Source organism: Vulpes lagopus, chromosome 13 (assembly GCF_018345385.1).
Source record: "Vulpes lagopus strain Blue_001 chromosome 13, ASM1834538v1, whole genome shotgun sequence".
NCBI classification, from domain to species: Eukaryota; Metazoa; Chordata; class Mammalia; order Carnivora; family Canidae; genus Vulpes; species Vulpes lagopus.
Window position 1 is genome coordinate 17,786,632 of NC_054836.1, and position 19,488 is coordinate 17,806,119.

The 19,488-nt window shown below is 40.7% G+C and overlaps 1 protein-coding gene across 2 annotated transcripts in view; it reads right to left on the reverse strand.

Annotated features, from left to right (window-relative positions):
• Positions 1-6,692: 6,692 nt before the first annotated feature.
• Positions 6,693-19,488, reverse strand: part of PEX1 (peroxisomal biogenesis factor 1) — a 48,006-nt gene continuing 35,210 nt past the window's right edge. Inside the window, exons 14-24 of one of the 2 annotated variants that reach the window (XM_041727881.1) lie at positions 18,498-18,687; positions 18,133-18,299; positions 16,587-16,721; positions 15,473-15,537; positions 12,671-12,813; positions 12,488-12,591; positions 11,523-11,699; positions 10,250-10,480; positions 9,096-9,293; positions 8,677-8,807; positions 6,693-7,007 (exon numbers count right to left, since the gene is read on the reverse strand). In XM_041727881.1, coding sequence (XP_041583815.1) covers positions 6,923-7,007; positions 8,677-8,807; positions 9,096-9,293; positions 10,250-10,480; positions 11,523-11,699; positions 12,488-12,591; positions 12,671-12,813; positions 15,473-15,537; positions 16,587-16,721; positions 18,133-18,299; positions 18,498-18,687 — 1,626 coding nt within the window. In that variant the 3' untranslated portion in view covers positions 6,693-6,922. Of the gene's footprint in view, positions 7,008-8,676; positions 8,808-9,095; positions 9,294-10,249; positions 10,481-11,522; positions 11,700-12,487; positions 12,592-12,670; positions 12,814-15,472; positions 15,538-16,586; positions 16,722-18,132; positions 18,300-18,497; positions 18,688-19,488 lie in introns of those variants that run through there. The other variant, XM_041727882.1, reaches the window with a different exon arrangement.

The window sequence follows — 19,488 nt, forward strand, 5'->3', positions numbered from 1 at the left end:
TCCAATCCTCTCATCCTTTGTCAGATCCCAACATGGCCTGGGAAGTGAGTAGGTCAAACTTGAAGGAGGAGCCTCAGGCAACAGAAGAACTACAATATTTGGCTTTTTCATGTGATCCCTGAAAAATACTTGTGGAGATAGATTATGAGGGTAGATGATAGACTCAGTAGGGAAGAACATAAATATTGGTTAGGGTGAATGTATTCACTTAACTTTGTTGTGATTAATGCACTTGATTTTTTTTTTTTAATTCGGTGTGCTGCTTCAGCATCTGAGAATATTCTAATGATTCCATGGTTGGGTAGCTGGAACCCAGATTCAATGACTCACACTGAATAAAGTTGATGATGCAGGCAGGCTGAGTCCAAGGCCCCAGAGGGAGGTCCTGCAGGACTAGTCATGATGGTCCTTGGCTTCACACAGGATAGAGATCAAATGTGAGCCAGAGAAAGTGAAAATGAAGTTTACGGAATAGTATATGTGACAGGAAGAGCATAGCAGATGGAGTGTCTGGGAGGAAAGGAAAGGAGAATGAGACTGTCACTTAGTGTTGGGAGTTCATATTGGAGAGGAGTCTAAGGTGCATGTTCCTCTGGGAATCCAGGGTAGTGCCCCTCCCCCCCCCCAAAGGCAGGTGTCAGGTGAACAATCGGTGTTATTCCATAAATTACTAAAGGTGGGGTGTTGATGCCTGCATCAGCAGAAGTTTGTCTGAAGCTAATGTCTTGGGACATACTTGGCAACCAGATCTTCTTAGATGTCATCAGGTATTTGGAGCCTTGGACAAAACTCAGAGAAGGGTTTTCTTGTTTCCTTATTGAAGTGGAAACATGGCTTCTTGGGCTTATTCAGAGGCAAAATATGGAACATGAAACAATGGGGCCTAGCAGAAAAAGAGCAGAGACAGAGCCTTTCTAAAATAGAGTCCCAAAAAATAAAAAAATAAAAAATAAATAAAATGGAGTCCCTTCAGCTTTCCTACCTCATCTCCCTGCTGTGGGATTTTTATCTTCCTCATTCTTAAGGGGATGTTGAAGAGCCAAGGTCTCCTCTTCTGTAGCCTCTTCAAGTTGAAAGCAATGGCAGACCGTGCCTATTGGGAGGCATAAAAATCCAGAGCTATCTGACTAAATGAAGGGCTTCTGGTTGTAGGTTGTCTCACCTGGAGCAGCAAATGAGGCCTCATCCTATGAATAGGATATCTAGGTTTGGAGGCCATGGAGCAACAGTAGCATCCACAGCAAGGGAAAAATTCCTGCTGTAATTACTATTAATGTTTTCTAGACAGTGAACCCAACCAGAGATACCTTTAAGTTTTACCTCCATGGGCCTACTGCAGGGTGACTGACAAAGGGTTAATAACCCTCCCATATTCTTTAAAAAAAAAAAAAAAAAAGGGATCCCTGGGTGGCGCAGCGGTTTGGCGCCTGCCTTTGGCCCAGGGCGTGATCCTGGAGACCCGGGATCGAATCCCACGTCAGGCTCCCGGTGCATGGAGCCTGCTTCTCCTCCCTCTGCCTGTGTCTCTGCCTCTCTCTCTCTCTGTGACTATCATAAATAAAATAAAATAAAATTCTTTAAAAAAAAAAATAACCCTCCCATATTTTAAGAACATCTTAATCAGAGGCTGATGCCTTTTTGAGCCTCTAGCCTCCAGCCTTATAGGATACTGTCTTTCCCAAGGCCATTGAACATTTGCAGGCGATAACTCCGGGAGAGACCTTTTCAGCCATACCAGGAGTTTCTGTTTCCTATGGTGGGCTTTACCTTAGTGAGGATGTGGGGAGGGATTTCATCAGTTATAGTGTTTTCTCCTCCCAAGTCAAAGTGGCTCACACTGTGTGTTTTTCATCTTCTTTCAACTCTAAAGTTCCCAAAGCGTAGCTTGAAGTTTAAAAAGCAAACTCTTTCCACCATGGGGACACACAGGGCATTCAGGCACCAGGAGGAAATCCTGTGAAGGCCAAAGAGCCCAATCTGCACGTCCAAGGGAAGGGAGCCACCCTACTTGTGGCTGTCCACGTGCTCCCGTTGTAATACAGGATTGTGGAGTCAGACACCCGCAGTGTTGGAGCCAGATAGTGAGTGGCTCCTGCGTCAAGTAAAAACTCAATCTTGATTCCTGGAGCAAAGATGGATAAAGGTGGAGCACCTCTGAATATGAAGGAGGAGTCATTGGATCAGAACGGGCTCAGCAGGACTGGTCTTTGCATCTGAAGTCTCAGCCGATGCAGGGTCCCCCTTGTTGGGGGGAGGGGCCCCTACATGGAGGGGCTCATCCAGTCTATCAGATTTTTTTGGCGAAGATGAGCTGGGCACATTCTACAATTTTTAATTCTTACAATTCTTAAAATTTTGGGCAATTCCAAAATTTTTAATTTTGGGTCTTTGAGGGTGCTAAGTGGCTCAGTCGGTTAAGCATCTGCCTTCAGCTCAGGTCATGATCCTGGAGTCCTGGGATCGAGCCCCACATCCGGCTCCCTGCTCAGTGGGGAGTTTGCTTCTCCCTCTGCCGTTCCTCCTGGCTCATGCTCTCCCCATTCCCTCTGAAAATCTTAAAGAAAATTTTAGGGTCTTGATAGAGTGCCATAAAGGCCATTGCATTTATTTCCTCTCATTTACCCAACAAGTCAAGCTGTAAGACAGTATAATTTAAGGGCCCTTCCTTTTTTTTTTTTTTTAAAGTATTTTATTTATTCATGAGAGACCAGAGAGAGAGATAGAGATAGAGAGGCAGAGACACAGGCAGAGGGAGAAGCAGGCTCCATGCAGGGAGCCAGATGTGGGACTTGATCCCAGGACTCCAGGATCACGCCCTGGGCTGAAGGTGGGGCCAAACTGCTGAGCCAACCAGGCTGCCCTTAAGGGCCCATTCTTGGTCTAGTAGTTGATACTGAAGCCAAGTTTCATTGCAGTACGATATTAATTTCTCTTTAAATTGCCCAATTTAAACTTTGTTCGAGCCTCTAGGAGGCACCCTAGGGGAGAGTCCTTGGGGACGCTCAGAGCTGCACCCATGTAGGACCAGATTGCATGTGGGGATTGTTAAATGACGCTGGGGTTTCCCTTAGTAGCACGAGACCCAGATTTTGCATGCTTTCATTTTCCTACCTTCTTCCTTCTTCCAAGTATAAAGTGACGGCAATAGCGGTTTGCATTGCTAAGGTTTTAGATGAAGTCTGCTGGATAATTATCCTGAAATTAACTGTAAGTGGGCAAAGTTGGACTTGATAGTCCAGAATAGGGAATCTGGCAAAGTAGAAGTTTTTAAAAGGCACTTAAGGAGAACCTGGGTGTGTAGTTGGTTAAGCATCCAACTCTTGGTTTCTGCTCAGGTCATGATCTCAGGGTTGTGAGATGGAGCCCCGCGTCAGGCTCTGCACTCAGTGGGGTCTGCTTGAGATTCTCTCTCCCTCTCCCCTCTCCATCTCCCCCACATATGAGTGAATGAATCATGTCTAACTCACCAATTTACTACTACCCATGGCCCCCAAAATAGTGGAGGTGTCAGAAAGTACTTCAATAACGTCTTTTTTTTTCTAAAGATTTTATTTACTTATTCATAGAGATACAGAGAGATGCAGAGACACAGGCAGAGGAAGAAGCAGGCTCCACGCAGGGAGCCCGACGTGGGACTCGATCCGGGGTCTCTAGGATCACACCTCGGGCTGCAGGCGGCGCTAAACTGCGGCACCCCCAGGGCTGCCCTCAATAAGGTCTTAAATACAGTGTGTATTTGTTAGGATTGATCCTGGCTATAATAGGAACCCTTCTCAGAGAAGTAAACAAGACAGGAGTCCAGCATAAAAAAAATCTAGGCATAGGCTATCCAGGGCTGGTGTATCACCTCAGTGATGCCATTCGGGAAACAGGCTGTTTTCATGCTCTGTCATCAGTCACCTATGGTTTTCACTCTCACATTTGCAAGATGGTTGCTGCATCTCCAGACACTATGCCCTCACTTCAGGAAGAAAGCCCACCCAAGGATTTTTACTTACCTCTGCTCTCTCTCTAGAACTATGTCACACAGCCATCATGGCTTTAATGGAGATGTGACTCAGTAATTCACTTTCCAAGGAGCATAGGAAGGCAAGGGAGAGAGTGTTGCAATGGTTGTTGAATGAGTCTGTTTGTAGAGACTGATAATTGATGGGAGATGCAATGGATAGGGAGACATTACAATAGAAATGGGCTCTCTGATTTTGGTGGGGATGAATGGATCCTGGCATAACACAGGCCAGGTGGTTGTGGCTACCATAACTAGCAGACAGTGCATTTGTTACAAGGGTCTGACCTGCAGGGTTCTTTGGTGTTGCCAACTAATTGTGGCGTCCTTAAGAACAAAATAGACAAATTGATTTTTATAGTTTAAAATTTTTCCTGTCAATAAACAAAGGTCTGATGTGAGCGGTCACAATAATGTCATGGCCCCTCCCCCAGTTCTCAGGTATAGGTCTGACACAGAATGAAGCAGCCAGGTGTCCAGTGAAAAGAGCCCTGAAATAATATCCAAAGTACTTGCTATGGACCTTGCTGCTTCTAAGTCTTCCCCAAAGGACCCAAAGCCACTGACTAGACCATTCTCCAGATGTCCTGAGAAGTAACCAGACATTCTGGGCATTCTGAGAGATACTGGTTCTGCACTGATGTTAACTCCTGGTGATCCAGAACTCCACTGTGACCTATCCGTCAAAGTGAAGGCATTGCTGCTATACTCAGGGGATAGCCCTGACAATCAGTGGAGACAGAAAATCCTCCAAAGAGCAGATTTTGAGCAGCATGTCTCTTCTGTTTTGTCAGGAGGCAGAGATGTCTGATATAAAAATCCATGCTGATCCAGTCAGTGGCTAACAACCAGGTGATCAGAGATTTAAAGAGCATGAATAGAGAACTGGCCATGAGGAGGCCCAGGGGAAAACTATGGCCAGAGTTCTTGGAATGTGCTCAGAGAATAAGAATGTGCATGATCTAAGTGAATGTTCAAAGTCCTCAGTGCTTTTAATAATCAGGAGTTCTAGGTATCTTCTCTACAGATGTCTACCAGCTTTCATCTCCAGCCCCCTGATGCTTAATAGATTCATAAACTGTGGCCACAGTGAGAGGGATGGGGGGGGTGTCTGTGTCATCCGTACAATGTGGATTTCCCCTCATCAAGGCTGACATAACTTTCACCCTGACGGCTCACTTGTTAGCGGTAGTGACCAACCATGTGGGAGTACATCCTAGAGGTTCTAGCTCAGGCCTCGTGACAGGTTGATTACATGTGTCCCTCTTCTATCAGAAAGGAGACAGCAATTTGCCCTCCCTAGAAGGGATACATTCTGGATTTGGATTTGCTTTTCTTCCAAATTTCTGCTGATACCATATTTCAAGGACTTACTAACATGCTTTGATGTCACTGTGCTATCCCATATGACCCTTGCTTTCCAATCACAAAATTCACATTAAAGAGAAGCTGGTGGGCTTAATATAAACACTCATCACCCTGAGGCAGCTGGCTTTCTAGGGAGACTGCTCTTTGTGAGGTTGGAATAGATACAGTACATGTAGTAAATCAGGGCCCATGGCCACAGTGAAGGAAGCATCTGGGAACTAAAGGGTAAGGGGGGGATAGCATTTCAAAGCTAATACCTAAGTGACCCCAAATCTCTGCCTCTATCCCCTGTGATTTGCTGACTGAGAGGCAAACAAAGGAGAAATGCAAGAGGAACACAGTGGTGACTGTGGTTGGAAGGCAGTCGGGGCTGTTTTTTTTTTTTTTTTAATTTTTTTTTTAAATTTTTTATTTATTTATGATAGTCACAGAGAGAGAGAGAGAGGCAGAGACACAGGCGGAGGGAGAAGCAGGCTCCAGGCACTGGGAGCCTGATGTGGGATTTGATCCTGGGTCTCCAGGATCGCGCCCTGGGCCAAAGGCAGGCGCCAAACCGCTGCGCCACCCAGGGATCCCCAGTCGGGGCTGTTATGGTGCTGGCTGGGTGAACACAGTCTTGTTGCTACACAGTGAAGGATGAGAGAAGTATGGATGGGACCTGGTGATAATACTGAGTATAGTAAGAGTTAATGGAAGATCTCTGTGATAATTGGAAGCCAGTGGCTCAGATGGGAAGGAAGGGTTAGATCATCTCTCCTTCAACAGGACTCCAATCCACTGTGGTGCTGGCTGAACTCAAACACAGCCTAACAGGAGAGAGAAGTCAAAAATACCAGCCGCAGCCTCAGGATTAGCTGCAGAAAGGTTACTAGTTGCCGCCTGTACATTTTTCTTTGCTGTTTCATGAATTTATATACTTCACCTAAACTTTCTCCCTTTTCCTTGCCCCTTATTGCACTACTCCACTTGGTTTGTGTTGATGGTGGCTGACTTTACACTTAGTTCACAGACTAGAGAACATTAGATAACATCATGATGGAGCAGGGTAGGAATGGACATCATTCAAGATCCTGGCATTGGAGATGGATATAGAATATTAGAGGGATATAATCCTATTTCTGGTTGAGGCAATAATTACATTTATTTGAATTGTGTGTGAAGTCTACATGTTCTGCTAGAAGAATAGATCTTTCTAAATGGTCAAAGTTGCTAAACACAATATTTGTCAAATGCAAGGAGGATGCTGAATATGTGAGCTCTAAGAAATGTATTTTCTTCAGATGAGAAAAAAATTAGTTACATCATTTGGTCAATATTATTTCACTAAGGATTTAATTTAGATTTATAGGAAATAAGATACAGAATCTGTTATAAATATCCCAATTCTACCATATGAATTTCAAGTAATCCTGATTATTACATAACCAGAGGTTTACCAGTCTGTGATTTTCTTTTTAACAAATTAAGTTAATCTATAAATTTATAGACACCATTTTTACTGTTAAATCATGGGAACAAGACAGAAAAAAACAAAATCACAAGCCTAATTTATGCTAGAGTTACTTTCTGTCCAGGTCGAAACATTGTTCCACTTTGATTTTTTCTCTTCTTTGGATTTTGAAAGTTTTCATACCTTAAAAAAATGACAGATATTTAATACATGTAGGTGCCAAAATTACAAAAGACAGAATTGTTTGTAAATAATATATTTTAACTAGGAAAAAACTGTAACAGAAATTAGAGTTCTTTATTTTTGAGCATTCCAATTCATAAGAGCAAAGGAGATAAAGAGACAAGTTAGAAAAGAGAAAATCCACATGGCAGTGATATTTTTAAAAATATTTTTAAACAAGATTTTTCTCCAAGTACACTGGCCAAGTTTAGACCAAGTTTAGAGAGGGATGATTATGCCCAGTGTTTTTGAAGGTGGTAGCAAAATGGGCCTTCTCAATATACTATTGTACAGTATTTCTGGAAGGCAATAAGCCTTGCCAGAATGTGAGTGTCCTGCGATGCCACAATTCCATCTCAGCCTCGGGCAGCTGAGGCTCTGTGCAAACATTCAGCTCCAAGGATGTTCATTAGCACATTGGTGTAACACTAAACACCTGGAAACAACTTAAAATGTCCAAATATTGGAAATTGTGGCATGGTCATACTATAAAATGACATTAAAAACAATGTAACATTTAAAATGTGAAAATTCAAGATGTATAGGGGCTGTTATACAGCACTAGTGCAGAGTGGCTTATGGAAAAAAAAAGCATACCAATATATGCTTTGGGAAGGGTGAGAATAAGGGAAATTTGTTTTCAGATTTTTCCATAATAAGGACATAAACATACGAACTTATTGGGGAGCAAAATACGCCACACCAAAATGTGCCACTCTGGCATGCAGACTATTTGGAGCTGAGGGGAATCAAGACCTAGCAGACTTGGGGAAAAGCCTTTTATCTCCCTTAACTACCCGAGATGAATTTAGGGGTCTCTCCTGGTACAGGTTCCCTATTAGCAGAGATGACTTTTTTTTTTTTCTTCCTTTGGAGCAGGGCAGACATCTGCTCTCTTATCCTCCATGTGAGGCCCCAGGACCCTGTCCCTTTCCACAGCTCAGTATGGCATCGAAACCTTACCACCTGACCAACTTAGCATTTCCTACTGCAGGGGAACCCCTGTATGCAGGACATTACTTTTCTCCTGTTACTGTCTCTTGTCAATTAACTATTAGACCAGCCAAACAACACAGGAGGGAAGAAGGGAAAATTCTCCTGCCCTTACACTGTACATACACAGGCCCACCGTAAGTACTGTGAAATTAGACAAGAAAGAGTTGTGACTTCTAAAGCCCAGGAATAAACATTTCTTGCATTGAAGTAAGTTAAATCCTTGACCTAGAATGGTCTCCAATCTATGGGGTCTAGAGACAACTGCAAGAAGGCTCTAAATCCAATGTGGGTGAACCACAGTCCACCAGTGGATAAATCCAAATGTATTTAAAAGAAAGCAAAACAAGTATATTTTTCAGAATGGTTTTGGCAAACTACGTTGTAATTATTTCGAGCTTTTAAGAAGCTTTTAAAGTTAAATCAGTTCATTATAAATAATTCAAATACAGTCAAGTGAACTGGCTAATGAAAACTCATTTTTTACTTCAACACTCTTGAAGTTTTGGGGTGTTTCCACGCACAGCTATTGTTTTGAAGGGGCCTTTTGTATGTTCAAAATCAATAAATTTAAAAGTTTAAGTGAAGAACTGTTGCCTCTAACACCTATGCTTCTGAATTTGAATCCGGTACTTACAGTTCAGCAAAATTCTTCCAGTCATCTTCGCTAATGGATGGCCTTGTGTGACTCAGAGCAGCCATTAAATGAGACTGGCTAATAGCCAGACTGGCTTTGACTGGGCCTGGCTGGTGAAGGGAGTCCTCCTCCTTAAACAAAAAGGGAAACACAAAGTTAACCTAGGGCTGCCATGAGGAAAAGCAGCAGCCCATGTGTTGTTTCTAGCCATCACTTTTTTCAAGAGGCCACACATTCCCTATCTCTAAGAGCACTAAAAACTGGTCCGAAGCACAATGCACATGACAATTTGATCCATGTGTTTCAGTCCCTTCTTTATAAACAGAGCTCATTTGCTAACCAAAAGACACCTCAAGAAAGGAGGAAGAAGTTTCACAGTCATTACAATGATCATGGGGGTGGGGAGAGGAAAGCCGTACTCCGCTCTGGCTCTGGTATCGGCCTTTGATGACACTGACGTCGGCCCGCAGCTGCTCTCTCTGTTCCTGGGTAAGTTCTTGGTAACCCTCCTGGGAAGCTGTTCTCAACACTGGAGGCCGGGAAGATGACTGCTCTTTCCCAGCAACTCCGGAAAAGTCCTGCGTTGTGGAGCTTGGTGCAGACAGGCACTGTGGGCTCTGCAGGGTCAAGTGTAGTAAGGAGAGCAGGGAGGAAGAGAGCGGGAGAGAAGTGTATGTTTATCAAGGATTAAAATAAAAATCTGAAGTAGTAAAAACCTTAACATCAACAAGTGTACATTTGAATTCATTGAAATGAAGCTATGTTCATCCTCTGTGTGCCCCAGTATGAAAACTGCCACAAGGTTTTTTTTTAATCCTTTTTTTTAAATCTACCAAACTAATGCCCTTGGGGTAGGTTCCAAATGTGCCTTATTCTTAGTTTTCTGCAGAGTTATACCGTAAGGTTTTGGAACAGCTGCAGAGAAGTTAAGAAACAGACATAAAGACTAGAACTAAAACAACAGCTTACTATTCCTGGGAATAAAAACGATTCACTTTTAGATTAAAAACCTGAATAAAGCAAATGTGCAAAAACCAAAAACATAACACACGTAAAAATGTTACACATACTGATAAAGTGAACCACTGTTAATTTTGGGAGGATTGGTGTTAAATGGTGTTCTAATTTAGAAAAGCAAGGATATTGGCCATATGAATCTCAACATATTCCTTGTTGCATTGGTGCAACAAGGTGATGGGGACATTACATCATGGTAATGGGGACATTACATCAACTTTCTCATTATCTTCAATTATCCTCATATCAGAGTTTAATATAAAATCGATCTGCTGCTAACGGTGTTTTAAAACCACTAAGGAAGGGTGAGAAACCCCCAAGATACCAAAGGTCCTCACCAGCCCCGCCTACCCTGGCTCCCTCAGGCTGCCAGCTCTATTCCCATTTCTTACCAAGGGATAAAATGACTAATCAGAGCAAGGAAAACCAGACTACTTTTGACGAACCAACCAGCCAGTGCACAGGTGGGGCTGGTCAGGAGAGAGATCACCATCCAGCTCCACACCAACCCACAGCTTTACTATCAGAACTGCACAATGGCGACCGCACAAGATACCAAGTCAGAAGAGGTTCCGTTTCCAAGTTCTGATTCATAAGAGCTTCCAAAGTAGAGCCGGTACATATTGAATTTCGATTCATCTGGAAGCATCTCGGACATCTCTAGAGAAACAAGGGACTGCTCCAAGCCACATTCCCCATCTCCCGCTGAATCGTCAGAGCCACTGCTGTGGTTAAGGAAAACCATTGAAGACAGACTCAGGTCACTATCAGAGCTAGAACTTCCATCCTAAAACACACAAAGGGACAGCAGCTGTAACAATCTAAATAATCTACGGCTCTGAAATGAACACCACAGAGAGCATTCTAACGGACCAGTCCAAGAGGCATTTTTCAAAAAAGCTCTTCTGTCATTTCTGAACAGGGTTCTTGTCCACCCTGTGTCCTCTATGATCCCCTCAGATCCCCAGCTGTCTGGGGCAGATGGCAAAGGTGTCACAGCTCTCCCACACACAGGAGACCAGCAGTTTTGTGAGCTAGCCACCACCTAAATGCTTTTTGTCCAAATGCTGTACGAGCCGCTGTTAATATGACTCTGTGACAAAGTACACTGCTATCATGTAACATGTCCAGAGAGAACCCTGGAAAGCCTCTCCAACAACACAGCATGGGAGCAGAGGGCCTGACACCAACCAGTATCCAGGAAACATGCACAGAGCCAAACTTTGGCTCTTGAGGCACATAATAAAATGTTGATTATTATCATCTCCCAAAAACTCTAACAAAGCTAGGATTCAAACCTCTGGATTTTATTTGTATGAATCTATCTTTCAACTATGAAACGATGAATCAGCCATGTGATGCTTTATCATCACAGTATTTTATAAATAAATATATTTTCTGTTAGTGAAGAGGGTGGAGATTCAGTGGTTTGCCAAAAGAAATAGCAAAAACTCGACAGTATCTGATTTAGGAATGGCAGGCCCTGTGAGAATCTCCAACAAAATGGAGGGGAGAGGAGTACACAGGAAAACCTTTCCTAGAACACATAATGTCTTTAATGTAGCGGAAGTCAAATTATCTGCTGCAAAAATTAAAATACCATCTTGAGAGGGAAAGAGGAAAAAGGCTGATGTTAGCTGTGGGGCACAGAAAGTGTGAGATAAACCTAGGATACCCTGTACCTAGTTCTTTCAGGACGAAGTGACCAAAGAATGATGGGGACATATCAGAAGACACAGAAGCCATCCACAAGTGGCTCCTAGGGGCCAGTTCCGGGACTATTTAAGCTTCAAAATAAATACTTTGCTCGATCCCCTGACAGAACTTACTTGCAGCCCACAGGACAGCAGCCGCCCATGTAAGGCCTCTAACTGGGCATTGTAAAGTAAAGCTTTCAGATCAGCTCCCGTGAAGGAGTTGGTTACTGACGCCACATGCTGGAGGTCCACATCATCTGCCAGAGGTAGAGAGTCACTGAGAACGTTTAAAATTTCAAGACGGGACACCTGAAGGGAGAAAAACCAATTGACTTAGCAAATAAAACAAAGTTAAATATTATTTCAAATTATATATTTAATTTATTTATTTATTTATTTTTTTACAAATTAACTCTCTCTCTAATAAGCTTTATAACCTGAAAAACGTACCCCCATCTACTAACTATCCTCTGGAGCTTTTTCCCTAACAGAACAGACCTAGGAAAATGAATGAAAATTAACATTCCTAACCCTTCGGTGTAAATCCTTTCCTACTCAGACTGTGTTTATTTTCTAGATTTTGGCAAATGCGCCAAGGAAGTGTCTCAAAGAAAAAAAAATTAATAGCTATAAGTGACAAATTTATACCTTTGAGTATTCATTTGTCTATTTGTTCTTTCACTCATTTATTCATTAGTTTCTACATTTGGGGACAAGAGCTGGGACAACACAGACTAGGAACGGTGAAAATCTTAACCTTTAGGTAACCTGCTTAGATGCTCGCTAGTCATAAGCTTGACTCTTAGTCTTGCCACGATAAGGAGGTGTGTGATCTTTGGACACAGGGAATGTGGACATGTGATACTTTAAGTTTCCTTCCCTTTTTTGCAACTGGCCAAGAGGGAAAGACTACAAAGTTTTCAGACTTGCAGGGAAATGGCTGGGCTTTACATCTAACCATGCCATGACCTAACTGTGACGAAGGCCTTGCCTAAAGCTGGTTTTCTAAGGACAACTTTTATTACCAGGAAGAAGTAAAGTTCACAAGAGTGTAGCATTTGTGGGGTTTTAAGAGATTCTAAGTATGAAATTATCACCTGATCAGGAGGAGGACAGTATACACATTTATCAAGTCGGCCAGGCCTAAGCAGGGCGGGGTCGATCAAGTCAGGGCGACTAGTAGCAGCCAACACATAAACACCTGTGGGGGAAAAAATATTCTTTACTAAATCCTGGTGAAACCTGTTACGATAAGAGATTTCTGCATTTACAGTTATTACCCTGTAAGCCTTCTACCCCATCCAACTGAGTCAGCAACTGGTTAACCACGCGATCTGTAACTCCTGTATTATCGTGGCCTCTTCGAGGAGCAATAGATTCAAATTCATCAAAGAAAAGAATGCAGGGCTTGGCCGCCTGCGCTCTGGGAAAAAACAAACAATATTTCATATTTGAATAGGGCTTCAGAGTTTGCAAAGGAATTATATATATCTATGTACATATGTATCTGTGCATACACATATATGTGTGTATTTATGTATTTATTTAAGTCTTCACAGCAAACCCTTAAGGAAGGTAAAGCATATGTAATTATCTTTGTTTTCAGTAAACTGGGTCTTAGACAAGTCAAGATATTGGCCTAAGATTCATGCATTCCAGACAGGGACTAAAACAAAAACCAGAGTCTTATTCAATCAATGAAATGTTTCTTTGATTCTTATTGTAAGTAAACCTTTTTTATATGCTTATTAGCCACCTTTACTTCTTTTGTGAAATACTTATTCATGTCTGTAATCCATTTAAAATTTGGCAAGCTCATTTTTTTCATATATTATAAGGGATCTCCATAAAATATTTTAGTTCTGTATATTACCTTTCTCTAAACTTTTAATTTTATTTAATAATTGTTCTAATTAAAAACAAATTCCATCTCTGGTAACAGGATGGACCAGATGTCTGAAAAATCACCCTAACAGAAAATACCTGTCACACTGATTGAAAAAGAACGCAACACATATTTTATGAAACACACTGCACAGAAAACAAATCCAGGGCCCACAAGGAACTGGAATTACCTGCTCCTTGAAAGTCTGGCAAAAGTCTCAAATAACCAGCTGGGTCTGATTGATTTTTGTGAAGATTTTTAACTAGTGATTCGAATTGTTTTCTAATTCTTTCTCAGATGGTTTCTTCTGTGCTTGATTTTAGTAGGTTATATTTTTGTCTATGTCACCTGTTTCAAGTGTATTCGCATGAAGTTTATATTATTATTTCATAATATTCCCTTACCATTTTCTACATTTCTGGTATATCTTTAGTCATGTACCCTTTTTTATCTCTAATATTACTTAGTCATGCTTGCTTTCTCCTTGATCAATCTTGCTGGAGATCTAGTAGTTTTACCAGGCTTTCAAAAATTACTTGGGTTTGTGAGCTTCTCTACTGAATTATTTTCTAGTTTATTAAATTTTGCCCTTTATTATTATTTTTTTTAGTTTAGAAATCCATCTCATGAAATGAAGAAATATAATCTTTTTAAGGCTATCAATTTTCCTTGAAATAAATTTTGCAGCATCTCACAATTTTAATAGCATTTTCTTTCTTTCTTTCTTTTTTTTTTTTTAAGATTTATTTATTCATGAGAGACAGAGAGAGAGAGAGAGAGAGAGAGGCAGAGACACAGGCAGAAGGAGGAGCAGGCTCTATGCAGGGAGCCCGACCTGGGACTCGATCCCGATCCCGGGTTTCCAGGATCACGCCCCGGGCCGAAGGCGGCGCTAAACCATTAAGCCACCAGGGCTGCCCAGCATTTTCATTAATATTTAGTACTCAGGATTTTCCATTATGATCTCTTCCTGAACCCATGAATTATTTAGAAGAGTTTTATTTTTAAATATCTAAACATATGAGAGGGAATTATTTTTCTGTTATTTATTTTAACTTGTCAGGGAATAGTCTGTATAGATATTATTTCTCTGAAAAAGTTACTGGTTCCTATGTATGGCCCATATGGCCAATTTTCAAAAATATCCAGGTGTGCTTAAAAAAGACTATTTTCCAGTTGTTGGGTACGTGTTCTACATATGCTTAGATCAGTCTTGATGACGTTTAAATCTTCTAAATTTTTACTGTTATTTTTTTTAACCTCAATATAATTACATACGGAGAACTATGTGAAAATCTTCTATGAAGGTAGATTTATCAATTTCTCCTTGCAGTTCTATCAATTTTTGCCTTCAATAAGATAGTTTCAAAATATTTAATACACACAATTTTAGAATTGTAATATCTTTGTGGTAATGTGTCATCATGTGGTGACTGCATTTATCTGTAAGAATGCCTTCCTGGGAATGTTCTGTTTCTTAAACTGGGTGGTAGATATTCAAGAGTTCATTTTACTTAAAAAAAAAAAAAAAAAAAAGAATGCAGTTAAGAGAATGTCCATATATTGGGATTCCTGGGTGGCGCAGCGGTTTGGCGCTGCCTTTGGCCCAGGGCGCGATCCTGGAGACCCGGGATCGAATCCCACGCCGGGCTCCCGGTGCATGGAGCCTGCTTCTCCCTCTGCCTGTGTCTCTGCCTCTCTCTCTCTATCATAAATAACTAAAAAAATAAAAAAAAAAAAAATAGAAAAAAAAATTTAAAGAGAATGTCCATACATCTTATAATGAAATTTTAGAATGACACAAAGTAGTTTTTGAATTTAAATATCTTACTTTCATTCTTAACTATTAGCTTCTGTATTTGGCATATTTGGCATTTCTGTATAAATGCCATTATAAAGGAAAACTATTTCTCTCTTCTATAAATTAACACCGCATGTTGCTGACTTAATTAAACTGGATAATTATGTGTTTCATATTACTGAGATTCCTTTGAATAACCACTTAGGATTTACTTTCAGCATTTTGTGAATATTATAAATATTAAATTTTGGAAATATTTGGTGATATAATCCTCACTTATGAAAACATTAGTTCTCCAAAAAAACAACAGACCAAAAACCACTGTTAAATCATAGTGTTTGCCTAAAAAAAAAATCATAGTGTTTGTTACTTAAAAAGAAGTCATAGGGAACCAACCTAATAAAAATATCCCGAACCGCTTGTTCACTTGCTCCAATGTATTTGCTGAGTAACTCTGGCCCCTATCAGGTAAAATAAAATTAAGTTAGAATTGAGATCAAATTATTTAAAAACAAAATCCTGAGTCATGCAGTCACCATGAAACAGTTTGGCAGTTCCTCAAAAAGTCACACATAGAGTTATCATATGCCCCAGCAACTATACTGCTAGGTATATATTCAAGAGAAATGAAAACATGTCCAAACAGAAATGTGTACACAAATGTTTACAGCAACATTATGTATCAGAGCCAAAAGGTGGAAATGACCCAAATATCCACCAATGATGAGTGGCTAAAAACCTGACATACCCACAAAATGAAATATCATTCAGCTTTACAAATAACTGAAGTACTGGGGCGCTTAGTAGCTTAGTTAGGCGTCCGACCCTTGATTTCAGCTCAGGGTCATGATCTCAAGATTGTGAGATTAAAATCGCCACTGGGTGCTGTGTTCAGCGTGGAGCATGCTTGAAATTTTCTCTCCCTCTGCTCCTCCCCCTTGTGTGCACGTGCATACTCTCTAAAAGAAAATCTTAAAAAAATACAAAAAATAAAAAGAATTTAAGTAGTGACACTTGCTACTATCTGGACAAACTCTGAAGACGTGCTAAGTAAAAGCAGCCAGTCACAAAGACATGACACACTACATGATTCCTTTTATGTGAAATGTCCAGAACAGGAAAAACCCGAGACAGAAAGCACATTAGTGGCTGTCAGGGGCTAGGGGGACAGGAAATAAGATGAAAACGTTTTCTGTTTTTTTTTTTTTTTTTAAGATTTTATTTATTCATGAGAGATACAGAGAGAGGCAGAGACAGGCAGAGGGAGAGGCAGACTCCCTGTGAGGAGCCCGATGCAGGACTCGATCCCCAGACCCCAGGATCATGACCTGAGCCGAAGGCAGATGCCCAACCACTGAGCCACCCAGGTGCCCCGAAAAAGTTTTGAAATAAGAGAGAAGTAGTGGCTACATAGCATTGTGAATGCATTATGTGTCACTGATTTGTATACACTTTATGATGTAAATTTACCTCCATAAAAAAAGAGAAAAAAGATAAATGCAAGACGTACCTTGACACTAATGAAATTCATTCCACTCTCTCGGGCAATTACTCCAGCTAGTAAGGTCTTCCCTGTTCCAGGAGGACCATACAACAGTACCCCCGTTCTCTGTCGTATGGGCAAGTTTGCAAACAGTTCTGGGTACTGAAAAATACAACAGTATGACAAAGAGCTCGAATCTAAAAAAATGACTATGCAGCAAAGTCACGGTACAGAAAGAATTCAGACAGTAGAACTGCCACCTTTACTAACAGAGTAATGACAGAAAATAAAATTCCCACTCAATAAATGAGTTCAAAGAAACTATGGTTGACTTTTTACCAAATGAACCATACAATACATTCTTCATAAAGTGTCTATTAACTGCCTCTGAACTTCTATGTTTTCCTATTTTATTATTTTTTTTCCTGTTTTAAAAAATAATATAAAAATACATTAAGAAAATAAAAACCAATCTTTTAATAAGTATACCGCCTTCCCCTTGAATGCTGCACAGGGCAACAGAGGATAGCTATGTATATTCAAATATACTCAAAAAAAGAAAAATAAAAGAGAAGCATGTATAATGATAACAGTAAGCTCTCCCCAGAGCCTCTGTGCTGAGCAAGCAACTGACTGCTTCTAATTACTGGAGAGCAAGAGGACTTTGTGAACTGGTGAGCCAAACATCAGGCTAATGTCAGCAATATCCTGGTCTCTTCTGTAAGGTATGCCTACTCAGTTCCCCCTGCTGACAAAATTCTAACCCCATCTCTCTCTCCATTCTAATCTGGAGAGGCCCCAAAGTCAGCCATTCTGCAGAGAGCCTCGGTGCATCTGGATTCCAATGCCCAAACCCAGCATTTGGAGTCATGATCCTGCTGGCAAGTGCTTCCATCCCTACATTCTCTCAGGCTTTAACCTGCAGTCCCAGGACCACTGGCCACGGTTTCCAGGACTTGCCATTTAGTCACATATAACTGAGGTCCTTATTCACCCATATCTCAGCTCTTTGCATGGGCAGTTCATCTCATGCAATAATCCTTACCTCTCAGATTTATGGTTCAAATGCACTACCACCTAGATTGCACCTTCTGATCTTCTGAACAATCTACTGCTGCCGCCTGTATCCTGCCACCTGCCTGGTCTATGCTGCCTGCTAACTCCGTCTCTCTAGGATTGGGACCCAGAGTCTGGAATCTGACCTAATCCCTCAGTTCTGTGGACCTAGATGACTCCTCCAGCTTATTACTACCCATTTCTGTTCAAATCCCAGCAGTCAGTTCATTCTGCTTTAGTACAATCTGAATGGTTCAAGCAAAACACAAGAATTATACAATCCACATCAAAACAGACATACTGTAAATACCACCCCAACTTTCTAAGTTATGTACAGGTAAGGAGTCTATGAAATACTTTTTAAAAATCTGTTAGAATACCAAAAATAGTGCTGGTATTTATTTGGTAATTCAGTAGATATTTGAATCAAACTGAGATTAGGCAAGCCAACACACAAAGCTATTTCAGTGGTTCTTCTGGAAGCAGGTGCTTGATTTTTTTTTTTTTTTTAAAGTACCTTGGCAGGTAACTGGATAGTATCCCAGAGTATCTGTCGAACTTCATGTAATCCACCAATCTTATCCCAGCCCAGGTCCCTTGGTTTATGCAAGTTGACATTTCGCAGAGAGGCAGGAATAAATCCTTGGAGAGCCTTTTGGAAATCCAACGTTGTTAAAACTAATTCTGTTTAAAAATAAACACAACTTCTTTTGGTAGTCTTATCTATATATGCATCTTCAAAATACTCTATCATCTAAGCTAGAGATGATTTTCTCCTCACTTGCTTATCTGAATACTAAAATAGAACATTTTAAGTCTTACTACATTAACTTTCTCTGCAATGAAAATATTTCAAACTTTGAATTTAATAAGAACACATACCTTCTCTGGTGGTTATCCTCTGATGAGAGAGATGAGAATGAATGGCTCGATCCACGAGCACTGTAAAATCTCTAGCCACAAACCCTTCAGTTTCTTTAGCTATACGTTTGAGGTCAAGGTTAGTGAACCGATTTATATCACAGTCCAGTTTATTTTTTATTACACTATGCAGAATTTCACATCTTTGCTCCTAAAAAAAAAATTCAATTTCTAATTTTACTCAAATGTAAACTTTAGTACATATATTTCCAGAAAAATCAGGTGGATATGATCTACAGTGACAGAAAGTACTGGTGGTTGTCGGCAGGCTGGAGTGGGGGAGGGAAAGATTGCAAAGGAGCACCAGGAAACTGGGGAGTGATGGAAATGTTTGCTACCTTACTTGTGGTAATGGTTTCATGGTATATATATATATATATATATATATATATATTAAATGGTATATACAGTATACAATATATACATGTTAAAACTGATCAAATTGTATAAATACCAACTCTGTGGTCTTTGATTATGCCTCAAAAAAGCTGTAAAAAAAAAATCACATTGATAACTGATTGCCCTGTCCAGTAAAAGCCTTTTTAGTAACATCTGGTTCCTTTAAGAGTGGTTTTTGTTGTTGCTCTTATAAAACTTATTTCTAAAAAGATAATCGAGGGTGCCTGGGTGGCTCAGTCAGTTGGACATCCAACTCTTGATTTCTGCTCATCTTGATCTCAGGGTCATGAGTTCAAGACCCGTGCTGGGCTCAGCATGGAACCTACTTGAAAAGTAAATAGACAGATGGATATTCAATGACCAATACCACTACCATTCTGTTATACTTACAACCAGGTTTAATACTTTCATTCTTCAATAACAATTAATTTACACAGGGTCTGAATATTTAGGGTAAGAATTTTAAAGGGGAGCCTGGGTGCTCAGTCAGGTAAGTGTTGCACTCTTGATTTTGGCTCAGGTTATGATCTAACAGTTGTGAGATATAGCCCCA